Source organism: Erythranthe guttata, chromosome 12 (assembly GCF_056151865.1).
Source record: "Erythranthe guttata isolate IM_541 chromosome 12, IM_541, whole genome shotgun sequence".
NCBI classification, from domain to species: domain Eukaryota; kingdom Viridiplantae; phylum Streptophyta; class Magnoliopsida; order Lamiales; family Phrymaceae; genus Erythranthe; species Erythranthe guttata.
The window spans coordinates 14,841,218-14,868,197 of record NC_142544.1 but is presented as its reverse complement, the minus strand read 5'-3'; the positions used below and the strand labels follow the sequence as shown (position 1 = coordinate 14,868,197).

General features: G+C 34.1%; 5 protein-coding genes across 6 annotated transcripts; 3 read left to right on the top strand and 2 right to left on the bottom strand.

The window, feature by feature from the left end:
- Positions 1-4,390: 4,390 nt before the first annotated feature.
- LOC105954186 (non-specific lipid-transfer protein 2) lies at positions 4,391-4,946 on the bottom strand. The gene has a single exon (XM_012977860.2). It carries the CDS (start codon positions 4,849-4,851, stop codon positions 4,561-4,563), a length of 291 nt encoding a protein of 96 aa, XP_012833314.2. The 5' UTR covers positions 4,852-4,946; the 3' UTR covers positions 4,391-4,560.
- Positions 4,947-9,654: 4,708 nt separating this feature from the next.
- Positions 9,655-11,810, top strand: LOC105954187 (reticulon-like protein B9). Its single transcript, XM_012977861.2, has 5 exons — positions 9,655-9,857; positions 9,990-10,170; positions 10,285-10,414; positions 11,329-11,398; positions 11,507-11,810. Exons 1-5 carry the CDS (start codon positions 9,749-9,751, stop codon positions 11,674-11,676), a joined length of 660 nt encoding a protein of 219 aa, XP_012833315.2. The 5' UTR covers positions 9,655-9,748; the 3' UTR covers positions 11,677-11,810.
- A 2,648-nt stretch (positions 11,811-14,458) lies between these two features.
- LOC105954170 (receptor protein kinase-like protein ZAR1) lies at positions 14,459-17,368 on the top strand. The gene is made up of 2 exons (XM_088826159.1): positions 14,459-16,312; positions 16,415-17,368. Exons 1-2 carry the CDS (start codon positions 14,836-14,838, stop codon positions 17,077-17,079), a joined length of 2,142 nt encoding a protein of 713 aa, XP_088682285.1. The 5' UTR covers positions 14,459-14,835; the 3' UTR covers positions 17,080-17,368.
- Positions 17,369-19,345: 1,977 nt separating this feature from the next.
- LOC148766563 (F-box/FBD/LRR-repeat protein At1g13570-like) lies at positions 19,346-21,245 on the bottom strand. Its single transcript, XM_088826663.1, has one exon. The coding sequence runs from the start codon at positions 21,047-21,049 to the stop codon at positions 19,517-19,519; it is 1,533 nt and encodes a 510-aa protein (XP_088682789.1). The 5' UTR covers positions 21,050-21,245; the 3' UTR covers positions 19,346-19,516.
- A 3,323-nt stretch (positions 21,246-24,568) lies between these two features.
- LOC105954188 (uncharacterized) lies at positions 24,569-26,669 on the top strand. 2 transcript variants are annotated; one of them, XM_088826505.1, is made up of 6 exons: positions 24,569-24,728; positions 24,816-24,902; positions 25,730-25,801; positions 25,911-26,048; positions 26,208-26,281; positions 26,360-26,669. In XM_088826505.1, the coding sequence occupies exons 3-6, from the start codon at positions 25,754-25,756 to the stop codon at positions 26,490-26,492; spliced, it is 393 nt and encodes a 130-aa protein (XP_088682631.1). In that variant the 5' UTR covers positions 24,569-24,728; positions 24,816-24,902; positions 25,730-25,753; the 3' UTR covers positions 26,493-26,669. The 2 variants fall into 2 exon arrangements, with proteins under 2 accessions (XP_088682631.1, XP_088682632.1); XM_088826506.1 differs by lacking the exon at positions 25,730-25,801.
- The last annotated feature ends 311 nt before the right edge of the window (positions 26,670-26,980 follow it).

Genomic DNA, 26,980 nt, shown 5'->3' with positions numbered 1-26,980 from the left:
CAACGAAATTCCAAAGGCTACTTTAGCGAAAATATTCAATCTTTTTCCTGATAAATAAACTTTTTCAATCGTCTTTGTAGATTTTGTCTCCTCCAAACTGACCATCGGTTCTTCGTCTCCTTTCTTTTGAACACCATGGAAATCTCCCAATATCCATAGTAACTCTTTGCTCTCCTCTCTGGTTAATTTCTCGTCTTCGTCCCACTTTATCTCGGTTGACTTCGATTCTTCTTCTTTCGGCTCTTCGTCCCACTTCATCTCAGTTGAATCCGATTCCTCTTCTTCTGGCGAACTCACAAAAAATTGGGGTTCTTCGAAAAAGTCATCGTCGTCCTCTTCCTCTTTCTCCGGCGATAGGCTCGGCAGCGGCGGCGGCGGTGGCTCTTTGAAAAAATCATCATCGTCCTCTTCCTCTTCCTCCGGCGATAGGCTCGGCAGCGGCAGCGGCGGTGGCGTTGGCGGTAATGGGCGGCGGTCCCTTCGACTTTTGTGTTGGTGTTGACGTCGTCTGTGACTTTGTTCGAGCAATTTCTGAAAATCAATCCGTAATCTCTCTACGGATTTCTCCAATCGCTCTAACCGTCTTGTTTCGGACATCATGATTTTCACAAAGTTTTGATGTGATCTCAACTTTGCTCCAGCTTAGCTTTGATATAATCTCTGCTTTGCTAACGAAGCGTTGGTGTTATCGCAACTTCGCTCTGATACCAATTGATACGATCTCTTGAGTATCATAAATATTTCCTACGAAATGTAAGATCTATTCTTTAATATTTCTCTATGCATAATAAAACCCTAGCACAATACGACTATTTAAAGAGAATAAAACCCTACAATCATAATCTAACTAGGAAAGATAATTACCTAAACTAATAAAATACTTAATATCTATCCTATAATCATTAAGCCTACGGCTCTAACTAAATTAATACTTAAATAATATATATTAAATAATTAAATAATAACTAATGAATAAATATACGATATATTAAATATATATCTTATCACAACTACTCCAACCTCATCTCCAACTATCGCCACAAGTACTAGCACACATATTATTGCTATTTTCGTATTCATCTCTCCCTCTCTTTTTTATTTCGTTTTTTGTTTTGTGTTTTTGTGTTTGTGTGTTGAGAACTTCTGGTTTTTGGCCCTATTTATAGATATAAAACACAAAGAAAACAAAGGGTATGGCAATAACTATGTATTGACTATTGAAATTTGTACTTACGTTGTTATGGAAATTGGAATTACGACTCACATTAGAGGAGCCACGATTTTAAGTTCGATGGAACTTAATGCATTGAAAAAAATTCTGAGATGGGGATATCATACACAAGTTTTTTATACAAATTAATAGAGATTTGAGAAATGTTATATGCTGGCTCCGTCACTGATCACTCAATTGTTTCACCACATGTCACATTTGTTGATAGCGGATGTTATATGCTCCCACAAGATGAATCTCATTTTTCTTAAAGCAAAAAAAAAAAGAAATTTCATATTACTTTAATTTAGATGCAAGATTTATTTGTAGAAACTCTTGATGGGGATTTAAGCAACAATCGCTAGTAGAAAATTTGCTTATTAACATGAAATTTTTTGCTACGGTAAAAAACCGTAATAAAAGGTATTTTTTTACTACGAAACAATATTGAAGTCGTAGTAAATACTAAGATTTACCGTAGCAAAAAAGTATTTGATACGGGCATTTACCGTAGCAAAGCTTTTGTCACGCCCGTATATGCTACAGGGCAAATTCGTAGCAAATGCCTTTTTAGTACGAATTTGATACATTTTACTACGGTTAATGATCGTAGTAAAAAATCATTTTTCTACTAGTGAATGAATCCCAGTAAGGGTAATTATAGGAATTTTTAATACTCATTGATATTAGTACTATGTGTTGTACTTGGCTTGGAAATATTAGAGTAGGTAGAGTTTGGCCGAATTTATATCAATTTAATAAGGCATCTATTTCATAATATATCATAAATCACGTGTAAAAAAGAAATCTAATCCTAGAACCTATTTCATAACTTTGCAGTACTTTGTTCAATCTCCCCAATTTATTTAGGCTGTTGAGATGCCTATACTTGAGTCATATACATCGTGTAATTTTTAACTTATGTATATGGTTAAATAATCATCCACTAAGTACACAGACGCATGGATGTATGTGATTATGTATAGATTAACGATTAATAATATAATCAACCGATGTATTTTATCAGGTGCAACATCAAATAAACTATTTACATAGGATAATAAATCACGTTTTTCCTTTCTTTTATATTATTCGAATTTTATATCAAGACAGTCCAATATCCCGACCATTGCATCTCAAGTGTTAGAGGGGTTTTTTCTTTTAGGAGTTTTAGGGATGATTAATAGTGTGCGTGCGTGTGTACCAACCGTATTTTATGGTATTAGAAAATTTCATATCAGTTGTAGTATAATAATGTTAGGTATAACATTACTTCAGTACGGTTCAGTTGATAATAGGTCGTATGAACTCTAATATAAAATTAAATTGTATTAAAAATAAATTTTACAATATTAAAATTTAGTTGGGAAAGTCCAATTACTAAAATAACATCAATATTCCTACAAATCCCAACAAAAAGAAGACATACACTAAACAAAAAGCATAAATTAATCAAATCACGTGACTTCTACAAGTGTTGATACAGTTCCATTTATTTATTATTAGTAAGAAATAATTAATATTTCAAATAAATAATTATCACAAAATAAATTGCAAACGAAAATTATAGAATAAAATCATGAAATACAAAACTGAAAAGTAGCCTGGATTTGACAAAACCATAAAATATTATACTCCTCAAATATGAAAGACGAACAAAATAAATCAAGAAAAATTTAAATTTGATAGAGACAAACAATAAATAAAAAAAATCACTTTGGTGTGTGCCTGAGAAAGAGAAATTTCGCTTCACTATTCAGATTATTAAAATTAGCAAATTCATGTTTGTGTGGGTAAGAGAGAGATTTACAAAGAAATTTCAAAACTTAAAAAAAGAAAAGAAAAAAAAAATCTATCTGAGTGGATTAGGATTTTACTAGTATATATGCAATTCTAATTTACTATGAAAGTCATTAGAGAAAAAATACTGGAAAAATAGGAGATGAAAAAATAATAATAATAATTAATTTAAAAAAAATACGATTAGAAATTCTTAGATTAATACCCTAATATTTCTTACACATAAAGACAATTTGAAAAAATATAACTGAGGAGACCAATGAAAATAAAACAAATTTTGGAAACAAATAAATTTAATTAAAACATATTATGAATACTAGATTATAAAGAAGAAAATAAAATAATGACTAAACAAAACAAAGTTGCACTATGGAATTAAAAGTAGGGCAAAGTTTATTTTGCACCCGTGAACTATGGGGTGTGTTGCATACACATCCCTCAATTACAAAACGTACCAAATATCTCCCCATAGTTTCTAGTCAAACTTACAAAACTGTAAAGACATTAGTTTTGTAATGTTTTGTTGTGCAATTACAATCGTATACCTCCACTTTTATTTTATGGGAAATATATGTGAACTTTAGTATCTAGAAATATTTTGGCGAAAATAAAAAATACAAAGTCACTCTCTCCTTTATTTTATTGTTTCCGCACATAACTCATCTTACAAACAGTACTTGGATGATTTTTAAGAAATTGTTTAGCTTATTTTAATATTTTATTAACTTGAGCATATCTTTTTGTAGGCTATAAAGTATAATGGCAAGTCAATTTTCTGTAATTAAAATCCATAATAAAAGTCTGATGAAGTTTGAATATGTTGGGATTTTGATTTACATTGAGAGATGTTTACTCTAATTTGATGTCTCATTTAGAAATATTTGGTTTAATTAAATAAATTAAGTATCCGGTTACTAATCCGGGGGTGCAAAGTGAACTTTGCCCTTCACAACTCCCTCCAAGCTCTTCTCAAGGATTCATGGAGGATGTTGACTAGATTTGATCAGGTCCAAATGGAATTTTTACACAGGGAATTAAATAGTATGGCGGACCTTTTGGGTAAAAGAGGAATTACTATGCAACGAACGAACTTTTATTTTTTGAAATTTGCCCTAAATTTATTCAGGATATTTTGTGTAAGGATTCATCCTCTGTGTTTTTATGTTATACTACAAATCCCCGTAACCGAACTTTGTTTTTGATTATGTAATATAAATGTCCTATTAATGTTTAAAAAGAAAAGAAAAGAGAGCCCAAAAGCAACCTTCCTTAAGGAGAGGTATAATTTTACAAAGATTTCTCAATTTATGCCACATTTAATCCGATTTTATTACCGTCCAAGAACAGAACATGACAGCTGGCACTAGTAATAATCAGATATTAAAGATCAACATACTCATTATATAACTTATTGAGGTACAACTTAACAATGGGAAAATGGGATATATAACTTAATTAGACAATGATACTCACAATATATTATGTAATAAAACCATGATCGACATTATTATAATATTTATTTATGTAATAATAAATATAAAATATCTAACTTAGCATTTGGGATATGGGATACGGCATGAGCTGGCAACTTTCTTGGCACCAGAAGATTTGATAAACTTCTGAAGATTAGGGTTCCTCATATACTGGCAAAGACAAGGCCTTTGTTCCTTTAGCTTCGCGCAACACGCGGCGCTCGGCTTGCTCGACGACGTGATCGCGGAGGCGCACGGGCTCAGCTGCAGGGGATTGCAGCTCACCGCACCTCTTGCAACTTCAACTTGATCACCTGCAATCACCACAAATATTACTACACAACATATTATTGCTATTTTGGTATTCATTCTTTTTTTTTTCTATTTTGATTTTTTGTTTTTTTTTTGGCTTTATGTTTGTGTTTTTGTATTTGTGTGTGGAAAGATTCTGGCTTTTCCAGTGCCAATTTATAGATATGGAAAAATAAAAATAAAGGTGAATTGCAGCCGTGTTGGTTAATCACAAATATTGTTACCCTACTCTTTCATAATTTATATGTTCTTTATGAAAGTGGAATTATGACTCAATTGTTTCAACACATACCACATTTGTTACACCATTAATCTGCACATAATAACACACACTTATATATATGTGTGTTTATATCTGTGTAGTTATTTATTTAGGGAAAATGAGGGATAACCCCCTCAATACACAAAATAATAGAGTCCAGGCCCATTTTAATATTTACCATTTGTAAAGAAATCTAAAATTAATATTAGGAATTGTGAGACCCCCTCATGTGTTTATTATTCCAATTTTGTCCTTTCTTCCCCCACTCTTTCTCTCTCTCCCCCCCTCTCTTCTCAACCGTCATTTTTGACGTGTTGTCATTTATTATTTTTCTTCTCTCTCCTCTCTCCTCTCTTCTCTCTCTTCCACAATTTCCTCTCTTCTCTCTCCTCTCTCCTCTATTCTCTCTCTTCTCTCTCTTCCACAATTTCCTCTCTTCTCTCTCCTCTCTCCTCTATTCTCTCTCTTCTCTCTCTTCCACAATTTCCTCTCTTCTCTCTCCTCTCTCCTCTATTCTCTCTCTTCTCTCTCTTCCACAATTTCCTCTCTTCTCTCTCCTCTCTCCTTTCTTTTCTCTATTCTCTCTCTTCCACAATTTCCTCTCTTCTCTCTCCTCTCTCTCTCTTCTCTCTCTCTCCTTTCTCTTCCCTCATTTCCTCTATTCTCGTTTGTTTCATTTTTTCTCTTTAGTTTCTCTATATCTTCTCAATACTTTATCTTTTCTTCTACATCTCATCTCATTTTATAACACCATAGTATCTTAAATTGAAATATAATATAGTGAATTAATGGAAAACTATAGTTGATTACCAATTTTTTATAGTTGACATCGGAACAATTGTAGTTGACTATCCAAGTTTTGTAGAACTCTGGCAACAATATAGTTAACTACCATTTTTTTATAGTTGACATCGTAAAAATTATAGTTAACTATCTAATTTTTATAGTTGACTCTGGAAAAAATATAGTGAACTATCCGATTTTATAGTTGACTCTGGCAACAATATAGTTAACTACCATTTTTTTATAGTTGACATCGTAAAAATTATAGTTAACTATCTAATTTTTATAGTTGACTCTGGAAAAAATACAGTGAACTATCCGATTTTATAGTTAACTCTGAGTGTATGACCGTAATTTTTTAAGTTTTTCGACAACAATGATCTCTTCTTTGTTGTGGACTCTGATAAAACAAATTTCATACGAAACAAATATTTATGAGTCAACAAATAGTGCGACCATAGATATGTAGATCTAAAAAACAAGCTTGTTTACAAACTCCATTTTTGAATAATCAACCATTTTTGCAGTCTTCATAGTCGCTGAAATTGAAAACAAAAAAAAAATGGAAATATGTCGTATTATGACATAAAACAGAGAAATCTAATTATATGTTTGTAGGAAAAACGGATTTCATAGCAGCCTACCTTTATTCGATTTTTTTGATTTCACCATGTTTTTGTGTCTGCTTCTCCCCGATTCACACGTTTGTGAATTTTTTTCCAACAAATGAAGAAAACTAGGGTTCCACCGAAGGCCATAGATCATGGGCAGATTTTAGCGAATTATTGGGATGATATTCTACATATTGCCGTGATTTAGGGGGGAGAGATTTTTTTCCCATGAATATTTGATATGAATCCCGTAGTTTAGGTAGAGATGGTGGGGGGGCTGATTTCTAATACAAAATGTGAGGGTAGTATTGGTATGACACTAATGGAGGGGGTTTGACTTATTAAAAATAATGAGGGGTGGTTAGTTCTAATATTTTTCTTAATGAGGGGGTTTTATCTCATTAACCCAATTTATATAGATCTATAGTTTATGTCTTCAAAGTGTATATATATGTATGGGTGCAAATTTAGACCCGATGCCACAAAATGATTGACATGTGGATAATATAAATAAAAATATAATTAGAATTCTAATAATTGAAAAAAAAAAGAAAAAAAAAAACAGCATAACCCGTAACCCCTCTAACCTTAATTATAATCAGCGTGATTTATTAAGAGATAAGACTTAAGAGAGTCACATGTCAAAAAATTAGTGGAATCCGATTTATATTAAATACCGGCTGATCCGCTCAGAATTTAATCTTTATATGTATATATAACCTGCTTTTAAATTATGCCTCTAAATATATTTTCCAATTGCAAAGAATCCACCTTCAAAATATGCACTTAACTCCCCTGTGGTTTATACCTTTGTCCACATGATCCCTTGTATTTCACAATATAAGCATATAACCCTTTGGTAGTTTGAATTTTGTGCACATGACCTCCTTGTACCTCTAATACAAGCACATAATCCTCCTATTGTATTCTACTTGATAAATAATCATGTTCATTAGGAAGATGAATTTGAAAGTACATGGTAGTTATGTGTTTAAATTAAAATACAAAAAGAACATGGGTCATATTAAAAGTACGAGGAAATCATGTATACAAAGTTCAAACTACAGGGGGCTAAGTGCTATTTACTCAAAATTGTAATTCTCAATATATAATGAACAAATTATTAGTTTAAAATTAAATGGAAATGATGTGCATATATAAAGTGATAATGAGGAAGACTTTGGGCAAGCCACGCTTATGAATGATGAGATATGATAATGGTGCACTATTATTCCTCATGCTCCTCATCATATCATACCCATTATGTTTATAAATTAAATTTTGCTCAAAAATCAAAATTAAATCTAATATATTTCCTGCTCCGATTCAAAACAATTTGAATCGAAAATCAAAATTTTAGAAATCTAAGTCCCAAAGTTGAAAATTTTGGATATTACCAAATCGATATAATTAATTCAAAACTTCTCATGAATTTTCGGTGATAATAACTATGAGGATATTTGGCTAAGCTGTAAAGTGTTAAAAATGTTTTATAAGATATTTAAGAGTTTATAGGTTCTTTTGAAGTGTTTGAATTTCTTTCAATTAAAAAATATTAAAAATTTAAAAAGTAAGCTGCTAAATGGGTTTTAAGATCTTTTTTAACATACATTTACTCCACATATTTGTTTAAGATCTTATAATAAGTAGGAATAAGTAAATAACTTATAAGCTTATTATTCAAATATTTAAAAGATTAATTTTAAAAACAAGACGTAGCAGTTTCTCAGCTCTTAAAATAACTTATTAGACGTTTGTGCTAGCTTACCAGCCACTCGTTGTGTAAAATAAATTTAGTCAAACAGACCCTAACACTAAAGATAGCCGTAGCTATTGCGTCTTCCGCTTTTACAGGGTTTCTTGAAAATGAAAGACATGCTTGTGAAAAAGCGAGTTCTGTTTGGTTGCTTAGGAAGCACTCAGTTTTCTCAATTTGAGTAAAATGGAAAGATAAAAACATTTTCCCTCTAACAACTTTCTTCAAAACGAGGGCATTACTCTTATTCAAAATTACTTCTATTTTTTTTCTTTTCCTTGCTAGTGTTTGCAAAAACTTTTGCAAATTGATCATGAGTTTTTCTTGTCTCCTAATAAGTTTTTCAATATTTGTAATATTAGCCTTTTCTTTTTACTTCTTCTAAAATTAAGCAACTTTAGTGTTAGGAAAATTTTACTAACGGGGCGGGTTTTCCATGGCTATCCCTACGAAACACAAGACCGCAAACACAAATGCTTGTTATTAAGCAAAAATTAGTGTTGCAAATAGCCGTCCCTTAAAACAACTAGTTTTTGGGGGCAAAAATGTCATTATACAACTAAGTGGGCTTAGGGGTGTGAACAAGCCAAACTCGGCTGTTTTGACAGGCTCAAGCTTGAGCTCAAGTCCATTTTGTCGAGCTCGAGCTCATCGAATATTTTTTTTTTTTGCTCGAGCTCGAGCCCAAGCTCATTTTGTTTTTTCTATTATTATTTTTTATTATTAAAGTATTTATATATATTATAACAAAATAAATAATGAACTTTAATTATATATTTTTTTAAATTTTATGTGTTCTTTTTATATTATTTTTATAACATTTTATATTATTATATAGTATTACTTAAACAAAAATTATATATATATATATATATATATATATATATATATATATAAAGGAAGGCTCGCGAGCCGGCTCGTGGTTCGTGAGTTCACGAACAACTAAAAAAAGGCTCAAGCTCGAATAACTCGAGTTTGAATTCGAGATTTTTTCGAGTCAGCTCATTGAGCTTACAAGCCGCTCAGCTCGTTTACCACCCCTAATTGGGCCTATGTTGTGGACCTGGGCTAAAGTTGAACAATTATAGATACTTCACTCTACTTCTATTTCAAAGATTCTCATTTGAGTTTAGCTGTCCCCTTTAATTGAAATTTGAAACCACATTGCTACAAGAAATTTGCTTTTTTCAAACTTTGGGCCTTCAAAAAGCCCATTTTATTTAAATTTTGTTATATTCTGAAGAACCAGAAATTTAAATAGTATATCTATTATTAGCATGTGAAGCATTAATTATTTATTATATTTTTTTATATATTTTAAATATGGCCTCAAATGGAGGTAATGTCACAAGACATATATGCCCAAGGTATTCCTTTCTTTCTAGCTAACAATGTTTCTTGGCTACAAATCTTGGTATATTACCACTCATATATAAATCCAATCATCTCATCTATTATTAATTACAACTTACATCAACAAATACATTTATTATATTACAACAACATTTTTTTCCGAATTTCGTAAAGCAAATTAAAAAAAGAATGCCGATTTATTCCTCGGATTCCGACGACGCGCGCCCTTCTTCCGTACCTCTGAAAAAATTGTTCGGAAGAGAAAAGCCACTCCATGCCATTCTTGGAGGCGGAAAAGGTCAATATACATATATATCATATTCCCATTACTTTTTTTTTTCTTTATTTATTAATAATATAATACCTTGATATTATTAATATATATTTGAAAATGAATTGACATTCAATTCAAAACTTGCTTTGCATGCAGCTGCTGAGGTAGTGCTATGGAGGAACAAGAACTTATCGGCTGCAATATTAATCGGAGCAACGGTGCTATGGTCTTTATTCGAAGTCGGAGAATATAACTTCGTCACGCTTTTGTGCCATGTCTCGATTATTATGATGCTTGTTCTTTTCGTTTGGTCTATGGGAGCAGGCTTCGTTGATTGGTAACATCATTTAAATTAAACCTCTATTTATATAATAATAATAATACTACAAACACAATACAATTCATTTTTTCCTTCTTATATATTTATATATTATTTTCATTAAATTTCCAGGAGTCCGCCTGATCCTCGAGCAATCACAATCCCGGAATCGATATTCCGATGGCTTTTCGCCGAGATGAACAGGATATTGTTGAAATTCTATCATGTTTCATCTGGCAAAGATTTGAGAACATTCCTCATGGTACTCTTATAATTAATGATGCTTTTATTTTAAATAACTAGAGTAAATTACACATACACCCCTAAGGTATGTTTAAATAACTTTAAGGTTCATGTGGTATCGGTAATTACTAGTACGCATACCTCAGGGGTGTAAATGTAATTTACCTAGGGGGTGCAAGTTGGAACTGAATTTCCAATTTCCGCCGGTTACGATTCGAAAAGTTCCGATTTTGGAACAACTTTTTTCATTCCGATTTCCGAAATTCTGTTTTCCGATTTTTTGGATTGAAATTGGAATTATATAAAATAAATTTGGAATTTCCGATCCGATTTAATTCCGAAAAATTCCGATTTTCTTTTTCCAAAAAATACACCTATAAATAATATATATTATACCGTACTTATTTTCCGAAAAATACACATATAAGTTTTGTTTTAGGATTTTGATATAATGAATTGTTGTTAGAAGTTTTATTGGATATTATGTTGTGTTTATTTTATTTATTTTTTTGAACTGAAATTTAGTAGTTATTAGTTTTACTTTTATCGACGTGGATGTTCTTATTTTTGAAAAATTCTGAACATTTTAGAAAAAATCGGCTAAGTTTTGAAATTTTAAAGCTTATGCGATTTCCGATTTTTTTCCGAGATTTCGAAATTTCCGGGTATTTTGGAATTTGAATGAATTTTTAGATTCTGAAAATTTTGGAATTGATTTTGATATCCGAATTTTGAAATTTTCTGAAAAGGCTAATTCGATCCGATCCATCCGACTTTCACCCATAAATTTACCTAATAGCACGGGGACCTTAGAGTTATTTAAGCATACCTCAGAGGGGTGTATCTGTAATTTACCCAAATAACTTAAAAGATTTTACATTTTTTCAATCATTTTTTTGCTAATTCTTTATTTTTATTTTCTTAATTCATCAGGCAATTACGTTCCTGTGGATATTGTCGGGGATTGGAAACTACTTCAGCTCCATAAACCTATTATATATTGGTAATAAAAAAAAAAGAAGAAAAAAAAAATTGGTGATTTTTCAATTTTTTTTTAAATATATATTATGTGACTAATGAATTAAGTAATTTTATTTTATTTTTGGCAAAGGTTTTCTTGGATTGATGAGTCTACCGGCACTATACGAAAGGTATCAGAGTGACGTGGATTATCTAGCAAGAAAAGGAAACAAAGATATGAAGAAACTGTACAAGAAAATTGACACCAACTTTCTTAACAAGATTCCAAGAGGCCCTGTTAAGGATAAGAAGAAATACTAATTAACCATGCTTCATTAACACTTAATAATGACGTCACACAAATTCCGAATAATATTAATATTAATATTATATTGTTGTTGCACAATGTATTATTTCTATTTTCTAACTTTATAAAAGAAATTATTTTATTTCAATTTGTTTAGTCATCATACATATATAGATAGTATACTGCATTAATTATGCTGAGAGAGAGCAATAGTTAAAAAACAACACAATACGAGGGAAAAAAGAGTCAATTCCTTTATCACCTTGACTTAATAACGACAAATATACAATAATTTCATAAACAGTAGTAGAAAAATGACTTTTGACTACCAAATAAAATACGTAGCTTAAGATATTAAATTAGTAGTAAAAGAAATTCGTAGTGAATATGGACGTGACAACAGTTTTGCTACAGTAAACGGCTATAGCAAACCCTATTTTTTTTTTTTTGCAATGGTAAATTCTGACATTTACTAAGACTCCCACATTGTCGCGGTAGTAAAATTTTGGAGACGATCCAACGGTCGCGACGATCAAAACTCCTATACGGTAACTACAAATCTGAAAATTTGCACTCACTTTTCTTGTCTATTTTCTCTCTTGTTTTCTTTTGTCGTAATTTTTTTGGGTAGAATAGTCCTAACAAAAACTTATGTATGTGGACCACAAAAGTAGGTTAAAAAAGGCTAAAAGATGGGTGACAATGTTTTGTATTTTTCACATAGGAAGGAACCCAGCCTAATAATTCCTCGAATCGAGATTATTGCATTCAACGCATCTGTGTTGTATCGAATTGCTAAAATACTCTTCGTGTTGTAAATATTAGCGAGAATGCTATATAATGCATTTTTTTTAGCACACATTATAATGTACACTGCATATGTTTTTATGAGGTAGTTTGTTGACCAAAATTTTCTCGTTAATTCGACACATTAAAATGATTGTCCGGTTAATAATCCGTTTGAAGGAGAGAATATCAAATGAGCATTAAAATGTTAGTTAGACAAATTGGAATTTGATACTTCATTTGATGTATCGTTTTGAAATGCTCTCCATCCAATTAGTGGCCGAGCCAGCATAGGGTCGAAAGACTCACGAACTCTCTGATATTTATTGAAATTCCTATGATTTTATATAATTATATAAAAAAATATTACATATAATAGCTTTAATGGCCTTTTCATTTTTTTTAATGCATTCGACCTCAGGACTCAAGATCCTGGCTCCCCCGGACTCAAGATCCTGGCTCCACTAGTGAATTAAATAGATGTATTAAATGGCTATAAAATCCATTAATTACGTATCATTTGAATCCTAAATTAAAAATAAAATAAAAATTAATATCTTCGATTGTCAAAGAAATTATATTTTGATATGTCCTCTCTCGGGATGCAAAATTACAGCTGGATAAAGAATTATCAAATATTCCTAAAAAATAGCAACATAAATAATACTATATGAAATGTTAATTACCTTTTAAGTTTGTGTTTTGAACACAAATTTTAACAACTAATTTTAAATTGTCTATTGTCTATTGTCTATTGTCTATTAGAGATGATCTTAGGGTGACAATTTATTTTTTTTACTTTTTATTTTTTATTTTTTTTAATCTAGGAATGTTGGGGTTTGTGTTTTTATTTTCTATCATCAATTGGCCACGTATTGTAAAGTTTGTGCCTTTGATATATATCACATGTATTTAATGTGGGCATGTGATGTAATCATATTACTCTTAATTCACATTTGATTATAAATTCTTTCTTTAACGGTCTACTTCTTTTTTGAGACAGCCTAGATATATTAGTGTCAAAGTGCACTTCATTTTAGTTTGCTCCTTAGTTTTTTCCCTATCTGGCTGTAATAAAAGAAACATTGCAAGACAAATATTATTAGTTTAAGAAATAAAATTACTTGGTTTAAGCTGTCATGCCTCATCTTTTTGGTCTTTCCAGAGAACAAATTTTCAGAAGAAAAAACCATTTTGCTTTAAATTAATATTTGGCAAAAAAAAAAAAAAAATCATATTAAAATGATTAGATTATGTTACTTTAATAATATGCCCCCTAAAAAAATTATAATAATAGGGAAATATCCAACTTCATTTTCTTATTAGACGAAAGTTCTAATCTTTGAGTAGTTCTAAACTTTTGAAAGTACACTTATCTTCACCTTAAATTCCCACGATTACCTCCTTCTCACCGTCGAGGTAGCATCGTCTGGACATCAAATACATTCACTGTCATCGAGCCACCACCATATGGACATAAAAAAACTCCACCACCGGCCGAGGAGTTTGGACATCAAAACACCTCCACCGTCGGAATGGAAACAACACTCCTATCATAAACCAACAACGTACTCCTCTACGAAATTGACCAACGCATCACGCAGCACAGCTTCTCCCATCCATTCGATACACTCCAATTTTTATGCCGTTGACTTTAGTATTGTTACGTGACGGTTTACGTAACCAACTATAATCAATAAACAAAACAACACAAACATCGTAGTCGATTTACGTTCAGCTTAATACTGAATTTCGCAGAAAGACATAAGAAAAGAGTTAGCACTAATTATTTCCAAATGGTGGCCCTATCTCAATGAATTTTCAAAAGTGAGTTTTTCACTAATTTTCAAATAAAAATAATTATATTTCTTAAAGTGAAAAAAAAAAAAAAAAAACAGGAATTTTATTTCCCTTCCCATCAACTGATATATTAAAATAAAGACAAACATGAAACACAGTACAATGTCAATTGCTTATAGACAAAAAATAAAAAAGCCAAAAAAAAAAAGAAGTACAGTGTGTTAATTCACAAAGATGGATGGATGCAAAATACACATACACACACAGCTTCCTTTTCGTTTTTAGCACTGTTGTTTTCTTTCTCGTAGAAAAACTATTTTCCCAATGTCCCATTTTGCTGCTTTACCTTCACAAATCAACTTTACCTTTTCCCCAAACCCCACTTTTTCTTCTTCGTCAAAGCTTTCACACACACACACACACTCTCTCTCTCTCTCTCTCTCTCTCTTCTCTCCCTCTTTCTGAAGAAGCACCATTCCTTCTCAAACCACAAAACCCAACTTCTAAAAAGAAACCCATTCCTCTGCTCAGTGGATTTCCAACGGTCACATTTCTCCGCTCAGTCATTTTCTCAAAAAAAAAAAAAAATGCTAGCTTTTCTCACTTTCTTGATTTTAACCCTCTGCATTTCTTCTTCCATACTCGTCGCAACTTCATTGAACGAAGAAGGCGAAGCTCTGCTCTCATTCAAATCCTCCATTAAAGAAGACCCAAATGGGTCGCTCAACAACTGGAACTCCTCCGACCAAACCCCATGTTCTTGGAACGGCATTACATGCAAAGACCAAAGAGTTGTCTCCATCTCCATCCCCAAGAAGAAACTCTCTGGGTTTCTCTCTCCTTCCCTCGGATCTCTCTCTGAACTCCGGCACATCAATTTAAGAAGCAACAATCTCTCCGGAGAATTACCCACCGAGCTTTTCAAGGCAAAGGGTCTCCAAAGCTTGGTTCTTTATGAAAATTCGTTTTCCGGAACGGTGCCGTTTGAGGTTAGCAATCTTGAATATCTTCAGACATTGGATTTATCTCGTAATTTGTTTAATGGGTCGTTGCCCACGTTGTTGATTCAGTGCAAAAGGTTGAGGAATCTTGATCTTAGTCATAATAATTTTAGTGGCCTTTTGCCTAATGGGTTTGGTAAGAATTTAGTTCTGTTGGAAAAGCTTGATCTTTCATTCAACGCCTTTAGTGGTTCAATTCCTAGTGATTTAGGGTTCTTGTCGAATTTGCAAGGGACTGTTGATTTGTCTCATAATATGTTTAATGGCTCGATTCCTATTAGTCTCGGTAATTTACCGGAGAAGGTTTACATCGATCTTACGTATAATAAACTAACCGGTCCGATCCCGCAAAACGGGGCTTTGATTAATCGAGGGCCGACGGCTTTTATCGGTAACCCTGGTCTTTGTGGTCCTCCGTTGAAGAATCTTTGTTCTTCCGATAGTCAAGAAAGTAGTACTTCGCCTTCGTCGGTTCCTTACTTACCGAATAACAATCCGGGCCGAGGTGTGAGTGGACGAGGGCTGAGTAAAGCTGCTGTGGTTGCTATTATTGTCGGGGATATAATCGGTATTTGTGTTATCGGTTTGCTGTTTTCGTATTGCTACTCGAGAATTTGCGGTTGTGGTGGTGGTATTAAAAGAAAGGATGAAAATGCGTACGGTTTTGGGAAGGGTAGTAAAGGAAGAAAGGAATGTTTGTGCTTTACGAAAGATGAATCGGAGACTCTGTCTGAAAATGTCGAGCAATACGGCTTAGTGCCTTTGGACACGCATATAGCGTTCGATTTAGACGAGCTTTTGAAGGCATCCGCTTTTGTTCTTGGCAAGAGCGGAATCGGGATTGTGTACAAAGTTGTGCTTGAGGACGGGCTTACTTTAGCTGTCAGAAGATTGGGCGAAGGCGGTTCGCAAAGGCTTAAAGAATTTCAGACGGAAGTCGAAGCCATCGGAAAATTGCGACACCCGAATATCGTAACTCTCAAAGCTTACTATTGGTCGGTCGATGAGAAGCTTCTGATTTACGATTTTGTCCCTAATGACAATCTTGCTACCGCACTTCATGGTTAGTTTTTTTATTCTTTCCTTTTTCAAGAACCAAAATTCAATTTCGTGTCGTATACTTATAGTAACTTCAATTTTTTTTTTATTATTTTTTTTTTAAAAGGAAAACCCGGGTTGGTAACATTTACGCCGCTTTCATGGTCTGCTCGATTAAAGATAATGAAAGGAGTAGCGAAAGGGCTCGTTTATCTACACGAGTACAGCCCCAAAAAATACGTACACGGTGATCTTAAACCATCCAACATATTACTCGGCCACGACATGGAGCCGAAGATTTCCAATTTCGGCCTTGGCCGATTAGCCAACATAGCGGGTGGGTCTCCCACTCTGCAGTCGAACCGAATGGTAATTACCGAAAAACCGCAACAACAGATCAGCAGCTCCGCATCAGCTTCGGAAGCAGCCACGTTTGCGTCTTCGTACAGCTCGTACTATCAAGCGCCCGAGGCGTTGAAAGTGGTGAAGCCGTCTCAAAAGTGGGATATATATTCGTACGGTGTAATTTTGCTCGAGATGATTACGGGTAGATCGCCGTTGGTTCGAGAGGGGGACTCGGAAATGGATCTGGTCCGTTGGATGCAGATGTGCATCGAGGAGAAGAAGCCCGTTTGCGATGTGTTGGATGTGTATTTGCTAGGTCAAGATGGTGGTGATAAGGAAGAGGAGATGATTGCGATTTTGAAAGTTGCGATGGCGTGCACTCAGAGCGGGCCCGATAAAAGGCCTTCGATGAGGCATGTGTACGATGCTTTGGAGAGATTGGTTTGAGGTTTTAGTTATTCTGAATTATGGTTAAATGTAAGAGACACGTGTTGATTAAATTATGCCGTGTGTGTGTGTGTGTGTGTGTGTGTGTGTGTGTGTGTGTGTGTGTGTGTGTGTGTGTGAATGGTGTTTACTTGCTTGTCTTCTTCTTGCACTTATTGATGGCCGTTTGTTTCTTCTGTTGTTCTGGTTTGTCCGTGTGTTTGTTCTTTTTTTTTTTTTTTTTTTTTTAATTATTTGGAACTCTTACATATATAGACAGTTGTATTATATTATCTATTGCATTTCTTGAGTTTGGGTGCGGCTATTTGCGTTACCAATATGGCTATAAGCAAGATCAACCTAAATCCAAATATATTTTTAGGGTAAATTATGCTCACTCACGTGAGGTATGGTTAAATTACGAAAAAAATTCTCTTGCTTGAGTAATTACAACCACTCCATCAAGTATGAGTTTTCTTATACATCCATCCTTATGATGTCAAATTCAACATAATTTTCTAGATTTTACGGAATATTCTCTATTTTGTACTCGTTTTGTGCAAAAATTCACAAGCCAATAGACACATGTTATGCGTATAAATTGGAGAATATTCCACATAATCTAGAAGATTCCACTAAATCTGTTCATAGTTGTAATAAATCAAACATGAGGGTCTTTTTTTAATTTAACCATACCTTGGGGTTGGCCGTAATTTACCCTATATTTTTATTATCACAAAATTTAACAAAAAAAAATTCAATTAATTGTTGATAAAGAAATATATAACATCACTAACTATTACACAAGTATAAATTAAAATGGATTTCTAAGACATGATCAATAACTCAAGAAGTATGTAATAATAGTAAATGTAGTTTGGCTAGCAAGGCAAGCAAAGGTTACATTAAAACCCAAGATAGCCGCCACGGAGAGTTCCTCTTAATCGTCGGCAATTTAAGGGTCGTTTTGCTCCGATCGTCAATGTCGTACACGTATAGAATTTTGTCGGCCCCGAAGAAATATATCGAGTTCTTCTTAGCCGAATCATCATCATCTGCTGTTGTATTGCACAGAAACGACTTGCTCTTATATGGATCGAGAAAAAATGTTCGATTGCCTATGCTCTTCAACTCCGACCACTCCCCTTTCAGTGGATCGATATTGAGTATAATAAAATAGCATACGTCGCCGGTGTGTTCGTGCGAGCAATACGCGTGCACCATCAATATCTCACCCTCCGATTCAACTACATGCTCCATGTATAGCCGTAGGAAAGATGGTTTTGGATTCGGAATACAAACCAACTTGTTGGCAATAGTAATCTCACCCCGATAAAGTCGACTTGTACGAAAGTACTACTACGACTCATCCATGCGTAGATTTTTCCTTTACAATACACGGGCGATGTCAACGTGTTGTCGTCGTCATCGTCTCCGTACTTGTTCGGCCTCGAGATGAATTTCTCGTCGCCGATTCGGCAGAAGTGAATGGCGGGGGTCGAAGAGGGCCGTGAACAAAACACGGCAGTTAGGGTTTGTCGGGGGTTCGGAAAAAGTGCACGTGTAGTGGATATCGGTGTAGTTGGGTTCGGGTTTTTGTTTTATTCGGGGGAGATGGATCACTTGCTTTGTGGCGGTGTTCAAGAGAGAGAAAGTTATAGAAGATTTTCCGAGACGAATCAGCGCTAGCCATGCATGACGGGTGCGAAGTGGATATAGCTTTCTTGGTACGGAACTCGGCGATTTTTGCGTCGACGAGGGCTTTGTTTTTCGAGATGCTGTAAAAAGTTTGGTTTTGTAGATAGTCACCATGCATGGGATAATAGTAGCAATGGGTGAGTCTTGTGATCAGAATCCAATGGGTAAGGAAGACTGGAAAAAGATTCTTGATTCATGATTATTGTATGTATGTTTCTGCGAAACAATTAAACAGTATTTACCAACAAATATGATTAATTAATTAGCATTATTAAGAACTTGTAGATAAAGAAACCATTTTTTGGTTCCTCGGGAGGAGGAGAAATTCTAGATTGGTAAAAAACCAAATTGAAATTTGAAGCAAAGAAAGAAGCAAATCCATAAAAGAAATTGTTTAATGCATCAGAAACCTTGACATCGTCCGCGTCGGATCCCGGGACGGAGGCAGCGTCGACGGCAGAAGTGGCGAGACCTTCTCGAGAAATTAAAAGAGGAAAAAAAGACCTAGGGGCCGACCAGAATGGTCGATCGCAATCGTGCTTGTCGAAATTAAATTGAAAAGAAATTAATGACATAAATCAATATCTGCATAACTTTCAGCTCCTCTGGAGAAGTTCTAACTTATTTCAAAAAAAGAAAAAAAATACTAATAATAAAAATAAACTTCAGTTCCTATTCCAAAAACTAAATTTGAATCTAACATATTTTAATGGAGAGAGTGGAGATTCCTTAAAAACTACAAAACCATGATCAAAGACTCTCACAAAGCTCGTCTCCATTTCAATGCAAATCGAGTATGATAAGATTTCGTTTCTCGACACTTCCGCAATTCGGACAGAGTTGCCGAACGCCATTCCTCTCGACCGGTCTCCTTAATTTCCAAGCTCGCTAGCTCCAAATCTCGCAACCACAACTGTCTGAACCAATCACCTTCGTCTCCACTCTCTCTCTCCATTAGAACCTTCCACAACCACTCGACAACTTCCATATCCAAATGCATTAGAATTCTCGGACGACAAATACGAAGCAGACCGTTTAAATTACTCGAACCGGCAGATAAAGAAGCATTCAAACTCAATCTATCCACCACAACAGCTATACCACAACCATTCATGTATTGTACCATATTAGCGTTTCCTCGAATTATTTCGTCGTGATTCATCAAATACTGATCAACAGAAAGGATAATTCTAGATTTGCTTACTGAGTTGAGCAGTTCATTTAGCTTGAGGAACCACAAATAACCATCGTTTATCTGCATATATTTTATCTTTAATTCTGAACGCCAACTGGAAGTAGTTTTTCCGAAAGAGATCGAAGGGATAAAGAATCCTTGATATTCAAAAAGTACTAAGCTCGGGGCATCGATGAATAGCTGGATATCTCTCAATCCTCCACAATGCGAAAGACTCAACCAGATGAGGATCGGGAATTTACACGAAGACATGTGTTCCAATGACGAGTCGACACCCCTCAGATGTAAGTTTATGAGGTTACGAAACTCCGCTCCTTTGCGGAACCAAATATTGCCGTAGGTAATATCGATGGTTTCTGTGGATGGTGCATGGATTTCGATGCGACAAGGTTCCACCGCCGACCCATTTCCGTGCACATAAAAATTAAAGTTGATAAGATTGGGAAGGTCATTCAACTTAATTTTCTTTAACCCTTCGCATCCTTCCATCGTAATCGTTTCGATCAAAGGGCAACTCGAGATTATCCTCTGAAAAACCGCGTCTTCGATGTACACTTTCTGGAGATGAAGTTGGTCGAGATGCTTCAAGAGTACTAACCTTTCAATACACTTTTGGTGCATCACGAATTTTGCCACGTGCAAATATTGGAGGGATTCGGCTCCAAAGACTACGGAGGGCATATCGGTAAAATCCCGACTATGTCTCGCACGAATAGAGAGAACAAACTTCTTCATGCCCATATTTTTCAGCAATGGGATCCAATTTTCAAGAAACGTAACCGATTCGTGATCTTCCGAACCGTCTACCAATATACAAAGGTCGAATTCCTCGACGCACAACTTTTGATCACGATAACGTTGTATGGTCTTGTCCACAGTGAATAAAAAATATTGTTTCTTGCCTTTGAAGGTTTGGTCGGAAAAAACAAGATTGGGACGAGTGCACCAAACGTGGCGCCATGATTTTGAGAAGACGGAGGTTCGGACAGCATCTTCTTGGGGGAGGAAATACAGTATTCTCTCCAAGATTTCTTGTGGCAAACTCGATATTATGTCTGTGGATTTGGAACCCTCTTCTTCTCCTTTTGCCCTTTTCATGTTGCGTATGAATGAATTACTACAAAAGATTTTATTTGTCAGCCTCTGATCTATAGATCCTAATGAAATTTTCAGGCGTCGCAGATTTCTCTCTCTCTCTCTCTCTCTCTCTCTCTCTCTCTCTCTCTCTCTCTCTCTCTCTCTCTCTCTCTCTCTCTCTCTCTCTCTCTCTCTCTCTCTCTCTCTCTCTCTCGGTTAGGGGTTATGGCTGTTCTTGATAAGAAGTCTTGTTTGTTGGGAAGTTGTTTTAAATGTTGATATATATATATATAGTCATCCGTTATGTTAAGATATATGTTTAGGACTTCCTTTTTTTTTTTTTTTTAAAGAAGTGAATAACTAATTCTAATTTTGATTCAAAAATCAGAAAAATTGGAGATCAAATCTTTGTAATTTTGAATGACAAAATTTGTTCCAAAATTAGAACTTGTTGATCGAAATCTGGTAATTATTTTTTTGGCAAATTACGAAAAAACCCTTTGAGCTAAAATCTAATTACGAAATTCCCATCTAACCAGTGTTTTACCAAAGAAAATTTGTTTTGTTCGTTTTACCATTCTGTTAATTTGAAAAAAAATAAAGGGTAAATTACGAGAACCCCTCTAAGGTAAGATTTAATTACAAAAATTCCTCCATATTTGGTTTTAGTAATTATGAATATTTGACGGATTTTTGATAATTTGATCATACCTCGGGAGTTTTTGTTATTAATTTTGTTCAACCGTTAGTCGGAGGGGGTATTATGAATACATGAGGGTTTTTGGGTAATTAGGCCATATAGTTCAAGGGGTTTCAAATATAGTTCAAAGGGGTTTCAATAATTTATTCAAAACTAAAGGGGAAAAATGCCGTTTTCAACCCTCAAGTTTGTAGCAAGTTCACATTTGGTTTCCATACTCACAAAAGATACATTTGGTCTCTCATATTTTAAATATTTATCACTTTTAATCATTTTCGTTACTACTAACAGAATCAAGTGTGTGTCCATTACTGCCTTAATGAACTAATGGAACCAATTTTCCATGAATATAGGCTCTCCATGCATCAACTGAGTTTTGGACTGATAAATATTGGATTTTACATGCTCCCCTACTTCATTATTTCGATTTAAACAAAGAGAAGGCAAAAAATAATTTAAAAAATTGGATCATTACAGTGTATGAGCGACAGTAAAGTTATGCTATGTATACACAATTGAAGTCGTATATCCAAATGGTGCAAATAACATATACATACGATAAGAGTTGCATCCATATACTATAGATTGCGGCCTTCCCATACTAAAGTTAAAGGTGTGCATACGGTGTACGAGCACGGTCCGTACGATATATGGTACATAAGTATACAATAACAAGGATGTGGACGCACGAAATGCTAGGGATGGGTATGCTTCTCATGCTCATTAACACCTAAGGATTGACCACAAACAACGCTATATGTATTTCGTTTACATACTTACGAGGAAGTGAAGAATTACCTGATTATGTCGGGGTTGTTTCGATGGCAATGAATATCGCCTTCTTGAGGAACAATAATGTCGACGATGTGTATCTTCAATATCAAACGCACGTCTTCGTCGCTCATTACCTACACATTCAGTCTTCACGTGCAGCTAGGTATTGAGGTACCAACAAATCTAGATATGTAGCTCCACACTTTTCTTCTACAGTATCAAGAAGTTCCTTCACAGTCTCATTATTCTTGATTGTAGTGACAAAGAGCTAATAATTTTGGTGGTGACAACAACCTAGCAATTCAACCAATGGTTGTTGACTATCATCGACCATTTTTTCAGACATGAGGCAGAGAGGTAAAATGGTAGCAATGTAGATGGGCGGAGCTACGATGGCCCGAAAAGGGGTAAATGTTGAGCACTAACATTTTTTTCGACTTTTTGTCGTAATTTTGGGAAGATTCGGACATGTTTAGGAACTATAATTATATATTAGAATGATGGATTGTGGGTGTTTGGCTACATGCATAGATAAAATTGAGAAGAAAAAGGAAATACAAAATCGTTTATTAAAGGGCGTTCCAAACGTTTTTGGTATGGAGCTAACTGTAAGCAAAACTTAAAAGGGGAAGTCCAATATCAAAACTCAAAAGTATACTACATAGAACTGTCCGGTATATATGAAACTAGTCAAAAGAGCTTTATGATCTAAAAACAATTGTACAATTGTATTAAAACATAAAAGTTGAGGGGCAGATATACAATTATTTTAGAATCCTGGGGCTAAAAAGGTACTTTAGACATTTTCTACAATTGTATTTGTATTTTCTCGTCAAATTTATTATTTTGCTGGTTTCCAGTTTATCTGAATTTGGATGTTTTTATTATTATTTTTTAATAATTTGGATGGATTGTTGTTGTGAAGTGTGTGACTGGCTACGAATATATCTTCTGCTCTCGATTTCGGTAATTGATCTATTATTTCCTGATTATTAGTTGTATCGTATGTGATTAAATAATGAACAAGCTGATAACGATCTTCGTTCCTAAACGAATTTCGCCTTTGCAACAGAAATCTTATTGTTTCTGATTATTAGTTATTCTTTTGATCTGGTAGTTTAAATTTTTTTGTCCCGTTTACAGTTTATCAGCTTATAATTTTTCATTTGGAGTACTTTGACTATGTGATTTGTTTGTCGATTTGATACTTGCATATCACTTGTTGATGCGTAGACTTCCTTCCTTATTGATGGTTTAAGATGTGCCAAGTATAGAATCCGACTTTTGTTGCTTTGCTAACTGCTTTTTGTTATTTCTTTCCATTTTATCTGTACCATCATTTTTTGAGATATCGAGTAGTTTATTTAGTAATGTATATCCGTTTGTGTTTCTTCATGTGCTTTGAGTGAAAATAAGTAGCCATTCGTTTCGATTAAGAGAGATAAGCAGTAATTCATTTTCTTATTAGTTGCTGTTAGGCCAAAAACTGAACCAAGTATACCTTAGAATTGCTCTCACGATTTTTTTACGAGATTCCGTTGTGTGCTAATGTAGAATACAATAACATCCGAACATCAAAAACCACAGTGAAACTTTTGGCTTTAGCACGTGTAAGGATATTTATAGAGAGGTTTTCTTCTCCAAAAATATTATGTACTGAAAAGGGTGGACGTGTTGTAATTCAGCAATTCATTTAACCTTATTATATATTGATTGAACTAGAACTTTGATAAGGGTGGACGTGTAGGAAAATTCATAGTTCAGCGGTTGTTGTAATTACCTATACGTGAGGGGATTTTTCATAATTAAACCATACATGAGCTGAGGGCTTGGATGTAATTTACTCTTTATAATAAACATAAAAGTTGTGGCGTTTTATAAAGAGTAAATTTAAATCGTGGGGGGCAGATGTGCAATGTTTTAAGAGTATGGGGGCTAAAAAGGTACTTTAAACGTTTTCTACAAAATTGGAGAATCGGCGCCATTTTCCAAACCCACTTTCGCCATCTCTCTCTCTCTCTCTCTCTCTCTCTCTCTCTCTCTCATACATAAACACAGACATCACATCACATTCTGATTCCGTGACGCAGTGTGCTGCTGATTGATCTGGTAATCTCGATTTCCAAATTTACATTTTAACGCCGAACTGAATTTTATTACTGATAATCGTCTGGGTTAGTCGAAATATGTATTGATAAGGTGAATTCAGTGAAGCGATATCATAAGGTTTCTAATCAATTGCAGATTTTTTTGCTGATTTCGGAATTTAATTGAATTTTTTGCTGATTATGTATTTCACTTCATCAATTGCAGAATTTTAGTTCAACTGCTCCGGAAGAGGGAAACTCATAGTCGGATTCATTTTCTGGATCCGTATCCGCGCAATTTCATCACAAAGAGGTAAATAACCTAATCCGAATTTAATTTGTGCATTTTATGTTTATTTATATTTATAAATGATAAATGATTCCTGGGTATTATGTAGTTCGTGCGTTTCTCCACATTTTTATTATTCAGCTGGTTTCATCTGTACATAGTTCGATTGTTGCTGGGGAGTGTGTGATTGAATATCATAGTATATATTTTCTTCTCAATTTCAGTAATTAACTTGTTATACTATCCCCTGATTATTAGTTGTATGTGTTAAAAGAAATCTACTTCTTTATGATTTTGTAGATCAAGTCCTTTGTCTGGTTTTCTAATTTGAAGTACTTTAACCATGTGATCTGCTGTTTAATCTCTGATTTTTATCTTTGGATACATCACTATGTATCGATTCATTTTGTTTATCGATTTAATAACTGCATCTTTGCCTCTTACAGCATATAACTAAGCCGACTGGTTATAAAGCAGATATGTGAACTGCCTTATTGATAGTTAAAGATGTGCTAAGTATGGAATCTGACTTGTATTGGTTTTTTAATTGCTTCGTATCGTTTCGTTCCTTACTTTTGTAATAGGTTTATCGTTCTTTCTTTCTATATGTGTGTTGAGTAAAAAATAAAAATAAGTGACCATTCCTTTCTATTAAGAGAAATAAGCAGCAATTCCTTCTCTTATAAGTTGCTTTACAGCCAAAAACTGAACCAAGAACCTTAGAATTGCTTTTACAAATTTTGCGTTTACCTTGCACCAAAACACGGTGAAGTTTTTGGTTTATTTCGGCTTTAGTGCATATAAGGATATATTTGAAGGATGATATCATTTTTGGTTATTCATTCCACCAGTATTTACGAGTTTCATTTGAAAAAATGGATAATGAAGCTGCCCATGGAATGACAAAACGCGCTAAACTTTCTGTATGTCTTCTGCACTTGTGCATGTTCTTTGGTCATTAATATAAATCAGACAGTAATCAGAACCACGAATCTATTATCGCAATAACTAAGATATAATTAACAAATGCAGGATAAGGAGACCATGGTTGAAGATGGATCCATTGAACATGTTCCAGAGGAAGAAAACGAGCCAAGGGCTTCAAATTCCGAACAAGTGGAAATGGAGATTGCTCTAATCCTCGAGAAGATCAATAATTTCACTCAAATGGTAAAAATAACGTCAATACTGGTCTGAAGTCTGAACAGTAGAATTCACGAATTTAAATAGATAACTTGCTCAAATACCAATATTCTTTGTTCATGATGTATCTTTCCGGGGATAATTTTGTTCGCAATATGCTATATTTATGATCATTACTTCGTATAGGTGTCAGAACTGCTAGAATCAGGAAAGTCAATGCTGAAGGAACTGACGAATGAATTTGAAGAGAGGATGATCTTGTAAGTTTAATTAAAACTGGTACGTAATTACTGGAAATGAAAATTTTGCTACATACTCTGACTATAATTTGGTGATAGAATACATAAGGAACAGATGGAGAAGTGGCAGGACGAGATTAAGGAACTTCGCTTACTTGATTCTGCAAATGAGGAGATTGATGCTCTCTTACACAACGCTAAATATATGCTCCAGAACATCCATGTTGGCTAAAACAGAGAAGCATTTGTAAGTTTTCAGTACATCGAGTTTGGATCTAATATTCAACCACTTGTTGCACTATAATAGTAGTAATATTAGTACGAATTTAATTTGGTTTTATGGTTCTCATTATGGTGTATGTTTTGAGCGACTCTTGTATTTTGTCGAATGAAAGTTAAGGCCTTTTGATCAGGCTCTCCAAGTTGGTACTGGTTTTGTATGACTAGTTTTGCATTCTTTTTCAGTTTATTAAGTTTGCATTTGGATGCTCGAAGTGTTCGGATTTAAGATAGGGATTACAAATGACAGAGTGAAGTGTATTTCAACCACAATTACCAGAAAAATAGTTTGAACTAAGAGTTAAGGATTCTAGTATGGGTAAATGGCACTTCGTCGTCCGAAATTTAATCGTTTTGGAACACTTTCTTCAACCATCATACCACATTTTTTTTCCCGACAAAAAAAGTGACGTATTTTTCTGATGACATGGCATATTATTA

Excerpts from the sequence above, each read along its gene's own strand:
- LOC105954186 (XM_012977860.2), bottom strand. The coding sequence starts at position 4,851 with ATGAATACCAAAATAGCAATAATATGTTGTGTAGTAATATTTGTGGTG.
- LOC105954187 (XM_012977861.2), top strand. The coding sequence starts at position 9,749 with ATGCCGATTTATTCCTCGGATTCCGACGACGCGCGCCCTTCTTCCGTA. Across the intron at positions 9,858-9,989 it reads CATTCTTGGAGGCGGAAAAG|CTGCTGAGGTAGTGCTATGG; the intron begins GTCAATATACAT and ends CTTTGCATGCAG. Across the intron at positions 11,399-11,506 it reads CATAAACCTATTATATATTG|GTTTTCTTGGATTGATGAGT; the intron begins GTAATAAAAAAA and ends TTTTTGGCAAAG.
- LOC105954170 (XM_088826159.1), top strand. The coding sequence starts at position 14,836 with ATGCTAGCTTTTCTCACTTTCTTGATTTTAACCCTCTGCATTTCTTCT. Across the intron at positions 16,313-16,414 it reads TCTTGCTACCGCACTTCATG|GAAAACCCGGGTTGGTAACA; the intron begins GTTAGTTTTTTT and ends TTTTTTTAAAAG.
- LOC148766563 (XM_088826663.1), bottom strand. The coding sequence starts at position 21,049 with ATGAAAAGGGCAAAAGGAGAAGAAGAGGGTTCCAAATCCACAGACATA.
- LOC105954188 (XM_088826505.1), top strand. The coding sequence starts at position 25,754 with ATGGATAATGAAGCTGCCCATGGAATGACAAAACGCGCTAAACTTTCT. Across the intron at positions 26,049-26,207 it reads TCAATAATTTCACTCAAATG|GTGTCAGAACTGCTAGAATC; the intron begins GTAAAAATAACG and ends TACTTCGTATAG. Across the intron at positions 26,282-26,359 it reads TTTGAAGAGAGGATGATCTT|AATACATAAGGAACAGATGG; the intron begins GTAAGTTTAATT and ends ATTTGGTGATAG.